At 40.2% G+C, this 12,827-nt stretch overlaps 1 protein-coding gene across 1 annotated transcript; it reads left to right on the forward strand.

Annotated features, from left to right (window-relative positions):
• Nucleotides 1-1,779: 1,779 nt before the first annotated feature.
• LOC124959700 (sperm acrosomal protein FSA-ACR.1-like) lies at nucleotides 1,780-12,510 on the forward strand. Its single transcript, XM_047518043.1, has 4 exons — nucleotides 1,780-1,823; nucleotides 10,960-11,069; nucleotides 12,084-12,212; nucleotides 12,353-12,510. Exons 1-4 carry the CDS (start codon nucleotides 1,780-1,782, stop codon nucleotides 12,508-12,510), a joined length of 441 nt encoding a protein of 146 aa, XP_047373999.1.
• Nucleotides 12,511-12,827: the final 317 nt, after the last annotated feature.

Consider the following 12,827-nt stretch of genomic DNA (forward strand, 5'->3'; position numbering starts at 1 on the left):
AAGCATCATGGAACAGTATTTGTCAAGGATAACAAGTTAGGAATACTTATTCAAATAAGTATTCAATGATTCTTTAAATATTTAACACATGTCTGCTATTTGTATAAAATGTGCTAAACACTGGAGATATTCTTATAATGGAGATCTTGGATCTGCACATTACAGCTTCAATTCTGGTAGTGGATTTGAGTTCCCCATGACTACATTCAGTATAAACTGAAGAGAAATACCATAGTAAAGATCAAAGCAACCAACACTGATAGCACCATGATGGAACAATTAAACTTGGCTGGAAGGATGAACATTAAACTAGACATTAAAACCCAAATGATGATGATAAGGAGGAGGAGAATGATGTGTGTTTTGGGGTAGGGGCAACAATGGAGATCAGGGAAGCTCAGAAGCAGACATTGTGTACTTGAAGCACGAAGATCGGAAGGCAATATGTCACAAAACTGGGGACTGTGGCACTTGACTGAGAAAATGACAATAATCTGTTTTGGCTATAGCAATAATTCTCAAGTCAGAGACTCTTCAGACTTGTCAAACTGCAGATTCCCTCTAGCCTTAAAATGTCTGAATTTAGTAAACTTAAAGTGAGGTCCATTTTATAGTTTGAATCTGAAATATGCCTCAAAAACTCATGTGTTAAAGGATTGTTCCCAGTCCCTGATGTTACTGGAAGATAGTGGAACCTTAAAGAGGTGGGGCCTATGGGAGGTTCTGGTTATGGGGGCATGGCCTTGAGGAAGATATTAGATCCCAGACTTTCTGCTACTTCACTTTGCTTCCTGACTACCATGAGGTATAGCTTACTTCCTCATGTGCTGCCTCATAAGCACCAGAGCAACTTGACCAATCGACCATTAGGAGAAACCTCCAAAACTATAAGTCAAAATAAACCTTTTCCTTATAAGGTGAAAAAAAAAAAAAAAACAAGTCTCTTCTCTCAGCCTCAACCATATATGCATGATCTGTCAAAAAATTTTAAGTGGTCAATGTCAAGAAGGTCAAGGGAACTGATTTCAAATTCTTTTCAGAAATCCTGGGTTGTGCTCCTTTTTTGCTTCCTCTTTGGGAAAGTTCAGAAGTCTGAGACATTGTTTAGCTCTGCTTCTAGCTTGTGCTCCAGTCTTCAGTACACCCTCACTCCATCAAAGAATTTCTTTTTGTTTTAGGGCAGATTTTTTTCTCCATAGTCACTCTTTTCTTCCTTGGAGCTTATAAATACCTGTTCCTGTTCTGCCTCTCTTTTACATTATCCAAAGAACCATCTATTTTCCCTAGTTTGCATTTTCTCATAAGTCACTTACTATATAGTTCTTTGCTCATCTGGTTACTTTATGAGCAATTTGCTCATCTGGTTAATTATTTTTCCTAAATAATTTCCCAGAAAAAAACAATGAATTCATTATCAACCATGTGAAAAATTATGGGCCAGGGAGATGGTGGAACAAGTGTGAAGATTTGGGATTACTTCACAGCGAGAGATGGTAGTTTTGGAATCATAAGTAGCTATATGTAAACCCAGGACGTATATGCTACTAAAGTCACGATAGGTAAGTGGGTGCTCATTGAACCAAGTGATGATGGCAGGAACAGCATGGAATTCTAAGGATCACTAAAGTTAAAGGGTTGGTTGAAGGATTCTCTTAGAATGAGGGGTGCTGGCTAGAAGAAAACCCAAAGGAATCAGAATCTGCAGTTTAAGAGGGAAGGTCTAAGAGTCAGTGATGGGTAACATTGTCCAAGGACTGAGAAGGGCCCAATTGTATGAGTATGACTTTGCTTGTCATTGATGACTTTGGTCAGCGCAAGTTCAGGTGAGAAGTGGTGGCAGAACCAGATTGAAGCAGAGAAGACATGGATGGAGTGCATATGGCCAGCTCTTTGAAGAAGAAATAATGGAAAGAGAAAGAATCAGTGGAGTAGGAGCTAGAGGGAGAGCTGAATCAAGAGTAGATTTTTTAGGTGAAAACAGATTTTAGCATGTTTGTAGGCAAAAATATATTTCTGTCTTTTCTTTTTCTTTCCTTTCAGTAGTATAGAAAGTTTGTCTTATAAATTTAGGAATTCCTGGTTTTATTTAACTTATTACTGTTTTAAAAAACCTTTTGGTAATTAATTTTTTATTGGTACATTGTGATTACACATAATAATGGAATTTATTGTGACCTGTTTGTATCATCTTATTACTCTTTTTGCACCTTTATCATTTCTTTAGTTTCTCTCCTTTCTCACTCTGTTGGGATCAACTTTCCTAATGCCTCTATTTCTTTTTCCCTCTCATTCTCTATTCCTCCTTTCCATTCTTTATCTCTCTTTTAAAACAGAAGTTGATGTGAAAGTCTTTCCTAATTTTAATTAATGTGCATTTATAATTAGTTTAAACCATCTTAATTATTTTTTATTTTATTTTAAAATTTAATTTATTTCTAATTTGTTCTAATTAATTATACATGACAGTAGAATGCATTTGGACACATTGTACACAAATGGAGCACAACTTCTCATTCCTCTGGCTGTCCATGGTGCTGAGTCACACCAGTAGTGTAATCATACATGTATATAGGGTAATAATGTCTGTCTCATTTTACTGTCCTTCCCATCCTCCCCACCTCCCTCACTCCCCTCTGCACAATCCAAAGTTCCTTCATTCTTCTCTACCAACCCTACCACTATGGATCAGCATTTGCTTATCAGAGAAAACATCTGGCCTTTGTTTTGGGGGGATTGGCTTTTTTCACTTAGCATGATATTCTCCAGCTCCATACATTTACCTGCAAATTCCATAATTTCATTCTTCTTTAAGACTGAGTAATATCCATTGTGTATACATACCACATTTTCTTTTTCCATTCATCTGTTAAAGGGCATCTAGGTTTGTTCCATAGTTTAGCTATTGTGAATTGAGCTGCTGTAGACATTGATGTGGCTGTCACTGTGGTATGCTGATTTTAGGTCCTTTGGGTATAAATTGAGGCGTGGGATAGTTGGGTCAAATGGTAGTTCCATTCCAAGTTTTCTGAGGAATCTCCATACTGTTTTCCGTAGTGGTTGCACCAATCTGCAATCCCATCAACAGTGTATGAATGTACCTTTCCCCCCACATCCTCACCAACATTTATTATTGCTTGTGTTCTTGATAGTTGCCATCTGACTGGAGTGAGATGAAATCTTAGAGTAGTTTTGATTTGCATTTCTCTAGTTGCAAGAGATGATGAACATTTTTTCATATGTTTGTTGATTGATTGTATTCCTTTTTTTCCCCCTCAGTACTGGGGATGGAATCAAGGGGTGCTCTACCCATTTATTGAGTGGGTTCTATGTTTCTTTGGTGTTAAGTTTTTTGAGTTCTTTATATATCCTGGAGATTAGTGCTCTATCTGTGGTGCATGTGGTAAAGATTTTCTCCCATTCCGTAGGCTCGCTCTTCACATTATTGTTTCCTTTGCTGAGAAAAAGTTTTTTTTAGTTTGAATCCATCCCATTTATTGATTCTTAATTTTACTTCTTGCATAAAGCATCTTAATTCTAATAAAAATTTCAACAAGCTTATTTTGATTCTTGGATTGATAAGATTAAATATGTTTTACATGGATTTTTAAAAAAAAATAATGAGAATAAGGAAGACTGGAAGTGGAAGGCAGGTAAGTCTGGCTAGGTCTGGGTCTGATTATTTCTCTGTTGTAACACAAAAGCACCAACAAAAAAGGATGATAACCAAACCCACTTTCTGCAACCCATATAGATCAGCCCTTTATTTTGAGACAGGGTCTCATTAAGTTCCCCAGGCTGACTTTCAACTTGCAATTTTCCTGCGGCTGCATCAGCTTCCCAAGAGGAGGGGATTACAGGTATGCACCACTGCATCCAGTCTCAGATCTATTTTTAAAAATATTTTATGAAAAGCTATTGAAAATAGAGTACATGACTTCTGAGTGCCAATTCTTGCTTGGATGGTCAGGGTCAGGGCATATACTGGTCTGCGCCCGAGCCACTTTAGCTCCTTGACACCGATCCCCCCCACCCCAGGACAGCGCTCACCCAGAACTCACCACCAGGAGGCAGAGCAGAGTCATACTCAGCACTAGCAGTGTGTTCCTCTCCTCAGCAAGGAGTCCTCTAGCAGGCTGCCAATCCAAGGAAGCTCTCTTAGGACCTTAGCTTTACACAAGTCCTGTGTGGAGGAAAGGACCTACTGTTTGCAGAGTGAGTCTGCTATCAGTGCCTCCTATGGGTAAACTCAGGCTCTTCCACAAATGACTCTCATCTTCAGCTCTTGCATTTCTCTACCAGGAGAACTCCTCAAATAAGCCCCTTACTTCATGAAACTTTTTCTGTTTTGGAGGGAGGGGGAAATGGTCTCTAAACAATATATATATATATTTTTCCTGTTACTGTTGTGACATCTGATACCACTTTTTAAAATTAGTTTCTCAATCATCATCTGAAAAGAAAACATTCTAGAGTAACATCATTAAAAACAGTTCTGATAAAACATGGTCTCTACTACATATCATAAAGCAAGTACAAGAGCTTTTACATTCACAGAGTATGATGTCCTACATCTATAATACTACAGGATACAATTAAAAAGGCATTGAGACTTTATTCCACTTTTCCAGTTGAGGGCCCAAAGGATGGTATGACACAGTTCTGTAAAGAAATGTACTTCCTTAGAATTTCCTTTCATTGGTGGCACAGTTCCAAGTACTCACTTTCTTCATGAACATCAGTGAAAAACAATAAAAAAAAAAAAAAAAAGGCCAGGAAAAAGCCAAAAAAAATTTATTGCTTGAAATTGATCTGTGTAAATTTTCTATGTCCTCCTGATTCAATTTGGGTAGGTCACAAATTTGTTGATGTCTTCAAGGTTGTCTATTTTATAGAGTTAATGTTTTCAACATAGTTTATTATCGCCTGTATTTTGGTAGTGTCCATTGTGATATTTCCTTTTTTTTTTTTAAATTAAAATCTTTTTTTATTTTTACAGACTGCATTTTGATTCATTGTATATGCAGAAAGATATTTCCTTTTTCATCATGAATTTTAGTAATTTGAGTTTTCTCTCTTTCTTTTTGTTAGTGTGGCTAAGGGTTTATCAATTTTATTTATTTTTTCAAAGAATCAACTTTTCGTTTCATTAATTTTTTAGATTTTTTTGATTTCAATTTCACTGATTTCAGCTCTGATTTTAATCATTTCCTGTCTTTTACTGCTTTTGTTGTTGATTTTTTCTTCTTTTTCTAGGGCTTTGAGATGTAATGTTACATTATTTGTTTGTTGACTTTCTGTTCTTTCAATGGGTGAGCTCAATGCAGTGAACTTTTCTCTTAGAACTGTCTTTGTAGTGACCCAGAGACTTTGATATGTTGTGTTGCTATTCTCATTTACCTCTAAGTATTTTTTTATTTCATCCCTGATTTCTTCTGCTATCCACTGGTCATTCAATAGCATATTGTTTAGTTTCCAGGTGTTAGAGTAGCTTGTATTTTTTATTTTATCATTGATTTCTAATTTTATTCCATTATGATTTGATAGAAAGCAAGATATTATCTCAGATTTTCATATTTGCTTAGAGATGCTTTGTAGCCTAAGATATGGTCTATTTTAAAGAAGAGTCTGTATGATTCTGAGAAGAAAGGGTATTCAGTCATTGATGGATGAAATATTCTATATGTTTTAGTCAGCTTTTTCACTGCTGTGACTAAATGACCTGACCAGCACAATTATAGAGGAGGAAAGGTTTATTTGAGGACTCATGGTTTCAGAGGTCTTAGTCTTTAGAAGGTTGGCTCCATTCCTTGGGGCCTGAGGTGAGGCAGAATATCATGGCAGAAGATTGTGGCAGAGGGAAGCAGCTTGCATCAGGAAGCAGAGAGAGAGAGACTCCACTTTCCAGATACAAAAGATATACTCCATAACCACACCCCAATTCACACCTCCTCCAGCCACACCCTATCACTTCAATTAATCCCATCAGGGATGAATTCACTGGGTTAAGACTCTTACAACCCAATCATTTCTCCTTTGAAACTTCCTGCATTGTCTCACATGTGAGCTTTTGGGGGACACCTCACATCCAAACCATAACACTGTATATGTCTGTTATTAATTGTGTTTTTGGTTTGTTAGCTTCTTCATTTAGTTTTTATTTGGAAGATATATTGAGTGGTGAGAGAGGTGTGTTAAAGTCATCCATGTTATTGTTATTGTGGTCTATTTAATTTTTAAAATTGAGAAGGATTTGTTTGATGTGCATAGTTGCTCCATTGTTTGAGGTGCAAATATTTACTGTTGCTATGTCTTCTTGATCTTGGAGGTAACTGTAGCATAATGATGCCTGCTGGGAACTTGACACATGAAGCCACACAGTCACTCACCTTGTTTTTGTCTCATTCCATCTCTCCTGCTCCCCACCCACCTGCCCTCAGGTAGAACCCAAGTATCACACACAACTTGCCTTCATAGCAAAGGCAGAGTAATGAATACCAGCTGAACAGGCTTTGGATGATGGTGGTGCTGGCGGAGGAGGTAGTGAAGATGCCTGCAGATAGTCATAGGGAGAGTTATGGGGATTTTGACCAGTGGTTATGCAGATAACCACTGGCAGACTCAACTTGCCTAAGGAAGGAACTCCTCCATTAGAACATACCACCTGCTAAACAGAGATACTTGGTGGGACCATGTGCTCAGGCAACAAAAAGAAGATGCCTTATCTTCTGATGTCATTTGAGAACTTATGAAGGGCACTTGTGGTAAATCTGCCATCTTAGTCTGCATTGTGCTTCTTTAACAGAATATGACAAACTGGGTAATTTATAAAGAATAGAAATTAATTTGGTTCATGGTTCTGGAGGCCAGGAAGTCCAAGATCAAGGGGCCCACATCTGGCAAGGGATTTTTTTCTGTGTTATCCAATGATGGAAGGCAAAAAGGTGAGAGAGCAGGAGGGAACCAAATTCAGTTTTATAACAATTCCCTTTCCCAATAAGGAACCAGTCTTATGACAATGACCTTAACCTATTCATAAGGGCAAAACCTGCATGACCTAATCACATTTTAAAGGCTTCACCTATCAACTCAACAATGTTGAAAGGGGGATTATTTACCAATGCATGAACTTTGGGGGATAAATGCAACCATAGCCACACCATATCACAGTATTCCCTACGAGAAACTGCTTGGAAGTGGAGTGCTCATTGCCTTGTCCCATGGCCTTGGGCTGGGACAGTGACTGCCCAAGACAGAACAGGAGTAGGAGAACTTGAGACGGAAGAGAACTGGGATCTGGGCTCTGTTTTAAGGTGGCAAAGAAAGTGATGCTCCTTGTGTGGTGTTGGGCAAGGAAATAGATGTCTCTGTAAAAACCCGATAAAAGTCTGGAGGGCTTTATGAATGAGTGTGTTGAGGGGGGAATGGGTATGAGCAAAAGTTCACCAAAGAGAAAGGTGGTCTCCATATTTAAGTTCCTTCTGCTTCCCAGTTCCAATTTTCAAAATGAATTTTGGACTAGGGATGGAGCTCATTGATAAGAGAATATATTTAGCATGAATGAGGCCCAAGTTCAATCCCCAGCACCAAAATAAATAAGCAAATAAGTAAAACAAAATAAAAAATTGGTGGGGAATATGTTGTTTATAATAAAATAGAAGAACGATATGAAGAAGAGAAGGAACAACTTGTGTTATAAAGTGGCTAAGAAACCTATGGGCAATAATATGCATTTCTAATAACAAACTTAAGGTGTAAGTGCCATTATTTTCTCTATTTCCTTGAGGAAACTGAGGAATACAGATTCAATAACTTGTTGCCAGGTCTCACAGCCAATAACCGGTAGAACCAGGCTCTAATTCTAGACAAATCAGATTTAGGAGTCTGTGTTCTAACCAGGCACTCCCCTTGTTGGGCCTCAGCCTAGATGTCTCACTGGTAGATCTGATGTGGTTGGCGTGGACCTGAAAATTTATAGGGGTTCTGGACACCTACTGTCTGGAAGAGTGAAAGGAGGAGGATTCTGTTCTGGGAGAGAGATTGTGCCTTGTGATCTCCGAGTAGGCTGGCCATGTAATATACCCTGGGCCTCAGACATTTGGAGGGAGTAAATGGGATAGTTAAGTAATTAAGCTTGGACTAGAGGCATGAAATAGGATTATTAGTCTCCCCCACATTTATTATATGGCATCAATCAAGCTCCTGATTCTTCAGGGGCCCTTCAACCCCTGGCCACACATAATAACCTTACTTTTGAATAGCCACAAAACCTTCAGAACATCTTATTCATGGCTATGTACCATCCAGTAGAATTCTGCCATTAAAAATGCTAATTATTCTCCTTTATAAACTGATATACATTATGGAAATGTGCTTGGGAAGTTTGTAGAGATAAGTACATGAAGGGAAGGCATCAGAATCTGAGGCAGGATATTCTGCTATGAGGTGATCATGACTTTTGTTGGTAAAAAATTAACTGTTGAAGTTTTTGAATGATTCATACGTGGTATCAGATAAAAATTGCATTGAGCAATTTAAGGTATGTAAATCTGTCTTCTATGACTATTATTAGATACCCTCAACACACATTTACTAGTGGAACCATTCCCTCGTTGTTTTTAAAATTAATTTGCTTATCATAAACAACTTATACAGAATAGAGACATGCTAAGAGTATTCCAGAGTAAAGGATCTACTACTATTCTCATTTTAGGAACACCATCTGGATGTTCAATGATATTGTGGTTTGGATAAGTGTTGCCCAAAGTTCCATGTACTAAAGTCTTCATGTTCAGCTTGTTTCTGTTGGAAGGTGGTGGAAAATTTAAGATGGCGGGCCTAGTGGAAGGTCTTTAGATCTTTGGGGGCTGTCAAAAGGGATTGTAAGACTCTAGTATCTTTGTTTATCTCTTTTATTCCCTTGCCATGGGATAAGCAGTTTGGTTCTACCATGTGTTTCCTCCATGATATGCTGCCTCACTAAAGGCCAAGGGAAATGAGGTCAGCTGATCATGGACTGAAGTTGTCAAACTTGTGAGCCAAAATGATTCTTTTTTTTTTTTTATTCCAGTTGATTAAATTGGTTCCCATTATACATAATGGTGGGATTCATTGTTACATGTTTACATGTTTATACAATATAATTTGGCCAATATCATTCTAAAATAAGTATTTTTGTAAGTTGGTTATCTCAGATACTTGTTTGAGAGACATATCTGAATAAATAAATGAATAAACTTCCATAAGATTTGGTTGAATCTTTCTTATTTATTCACTTACTTATTTATCTATTGCAGTGCTAGGGATTGAACCCAGGACCTTGTGTATCATGGGTTTTCTTTTTGTATCCTCTTTGCTCAGCATTCCCAATTGACGTTTCCTTTTTGATATTATTATTTTTACTGCATTCTTCAGCTTTGAGAAAATAGAATATTGCTACAGAAAAAATGTGTTCCCTGGCAGGTCCAGTGAAAATCTGATTACACCCTTTCCTCTTATTTTCTACTTCTGTACCACCTTTTATGGCACAGTTGTGATGTGGTGACACAGGAAGGGAAAGTGTGAGAATCTTTGGAATTCCAGTCACTGCTGGAGGCACATGCTGAACACACTGGTGAGGGGTGCGACAGAGTACGCTGAATCAGTTTCGGGTCTGGGGAAACCATGGCATTGTTGCACCCCACTCATGCACCCCACACTCCCGCAGTGTCTGCTCTGCACACTCTTGATCGCTGTCCTGGGAAGGTGGGAGAGGGGAGCTCTGGTGCACCCAAGCTGTGTTCTCAAGGTGGGGGTGCACCCAGACTCTCAGAAGTGATGCGTGGGGGATCCTGGTGCTCACCCTCCAGTAGTAGCTTCCTGCCCACAAGCCATCATGCACTCGCTCATTTGTCCTATTGTCTTATGTGTAGTTGGCAATCTGTACTGAGTCCCCTATCTGTCCATTGAGCATGTCTTGCAGGGAGTGCTCTGCTCACAGGTGAGCCTGACCCTGAAGGGCTCTTCCATAAAGGGTCATCTAGAGGGCAGCAGAGGAAGGGGACACAAGACTGCACCTGCCAGCTGGGACATGCTCTCTAGCGCCTGCATAGTTGTGGCCTTGTTCTATGGTCTTTCTCTTCCCCAGGCTGGATGACCAGGCATGCTTGAGAGCCTGGGTCTTGGTTATTTTTTGAAGCATGATGAGAAGTCTGAAGACTTCTTTAGAGAATATCAGTAGAAAATTGTAGATCAAACATTTTGAAATATCCTGGATACCCTTAGTAGTTTGGGTGCCACATTCTAGGCCAGGGCTATGAGAAAGAGTATGTGGAAACTTTCAGCCTTTCAGTCGAGTGTGGAGCTGTGGCTGAGGACCTCTGTTGACAAAAATTCACATTGGTCAGCATGCATCTGTGATTTTGACAAGGACACAAATAAGGTTCAAAAGACTGGTTTATAAAATAACCTGGGCCCCATAAGGTCCCTGTTGCATTTGCTGTGTGGTTGCTATTTGCTGTTTATTTGATCGCGTATGACAGGCTGAAGATCCATCATAAATGAGGCATGCATGGTGGCAGTGGGTGCAGATCCTGGTTTATAGGGATATGGAGCAAAGGTCTGCTCTTGGGAGCACCCCACAGTCGCCAACCTTAAGTCAGGAGTGGGAGGGTCATGGTCCTGACCATGAGCTCAACCTCAGGGAGGGTGGAAATCGGAAGTGAACAACCTGGCCTGCCACCTACGTGGGAACAGGAGGGGGCTCCAGGGACAACCTGTGTCCTCAGAAGCTCGGAAGGGGCTGGCTCTGTGGGAAGCTCTCCTGAACCTGAGTGGTGGCAAAACACCCACTGGTAAGGGGGCAAAAGGAAGCTCCTGCCCACAGCCTGGGAACAGCTCAGAGTAGATCCTCCAGCCTGTTCTCATTTGTGCACAAGAGCAGCTTTCCTGGCCCTTCCTGGGCACTTTGCTGCTCACTTTCAGCTGCCCTGCTGCATCTTCTGCCATCCTGGGTGGAGATGGACAAGTTCCTTCTCCTGTTCCTGCTGCTGGGTCCTTTGCCTCTTGTGTTCTTCCAAGGTGTGGTCAAGAGGGTGAGCTGGGGAGCAGATGCAGAAAGATGATCTGACTAGGCAGAGCAGTCTGTGTGTGTGGAGGGGAGGAGGCCAAGGGCAGGATTCTGTATGATCTGACTATGAAGAATTGGAGGTGTGTGTGTGCTGAGCTCACCTGGATGCCTAGCAGGGCAGAGTCCGGGTCTCTTTCTCAGGTCTCAGAGTGGGTTTCCTCTCTCCTTTGTCAATTTAGGGCTTAGAGTCTTCTTGGCTGAACCCTAAAGGCAGGCAATAATTGCTTAAGACTTTCTATGTCTCGGGTAGCCATGTAGTAGGAAGAGATCACTGAATGGTTTATCTCCAACCAGTTTTTTTATAGCACATGCACTGTTAGAAATGAAGGTCATGTTAACTGAGCTGTGCTGTGAAACATGTGTACACTAAAATCTTCCTCCAACCTTCAAGCCAGCACAATCCTGTACCCAACCTACTTCTCCATGGATTCTGTACTCACATTGGAGATACATAGCCGCTCTGACTTTGTTCTGCTCAGTGACTCCACGCTAAGGAGGTATCTTTCAAGACATGAACCTTTCCTAAATTTGAAGAGTGAGCACAGTACTGGCACTAGAAGGCGATTAACTCAGTTTTAGGGAATGAGATTTAGGGAGGCATAATCTCTCATGGTTGTTTAAGTGCAAGACTTGAACTTGGGCTTGCTCTATCCTATCTCCCAGTGTTTTCAACCAGTCAACAAGTAGTATCTCATTTTCTTATTGAATGTTATTTATTCTTTTTAAAAAGAAACAATTTTCATGAGCTATTGTTAACATACCATAAATTTGTACATTGAAAGTTTAAGCCAATTTGTTAATGGAATTTGAGATCAACAGGTCAAAGCCTCCATATCCTTAAGATTCAATTAAATCAATCTAATGTAGTTCTTGCTCTAAACTATGTGTGGAGTACTTAGGGTCATGCTTTGTGCCATGTGTGTCATGTTCTTCCAGTAGGTTCATTCCTTGATTTAGTTTTCATGTCCCTTTTCCTCAGCTCACGCCAAAGTGTGTATGGTCTGCAACATTTTCAAGAAAGGTAAATGTGTGGAAGGCAAGGGCAACTGCACCCTGGAGGAGGGCGGCGAATGCAGAACGAGGGATATCTATTCTTTCACTTTCAAAGGTATTTTAAGGGCTGGGGTTGTGGCCTAGCACGTGTGAGGCCCTGGGTTTGATCCTCAGCACCACACAAAAAAATAAAATCTTACTTTGAGGTCCAGGTATTAGTTTCTGGCACTAAGTATGAATGTTCTTCTCTTCCAGATGGGTTTTTCTACAACTACACTATATTGGACTGCTCTAATCCATGTAAGGCTTGGAGGTTGGTTCGTGGGTATCTGAAGGTTTCAAGTTTTTGCTGCAAAAGTCGAAATTTCTGTAACAGATATTATGGAAAAATAGCAGAAAATTTTGTTCACTGATGGCCAATTCCTTTACCTGTTTCCTGTCCCTGGTGTCGCTGGTGAATTTACACATGTTTGATTGAAGATGCAACATCCCCACCTAACTTCCAAGTCTTCCTCTTCACCTCTTTCCTGGCCACTGGCTCCTCCCCGACCCCACACCCAGACACCAGACACTCATAGGTCATTGTTTTCTCCTTTCCTTCTACATTCCCTTCTAAAAAATCACCATCCCCCTCCCTCACAGTCACTGAGTTACTTTGGCTCACCAACTTCCTGGCTTCCAGTTCCACCAATTTAGAAGTGACTGTTGAGTGCCCAGCCAGGTGAGGGTT

The sequence above is a fragment of the Sciurus carolinensis genome, chromosome 11 (assembly GCF_902686445.1).
Source record: "Sciurus carolinensis chromosome 11, mSciCar1.2, whole genome shotgun sequence".
Taxonomy (NCBI): domain Eukaryota; kingdom Metazoa; phylum Chordata; class Mammalia; order Rodentia; family Sciuridae; genus Sciurus; species Sciurus carolinensis.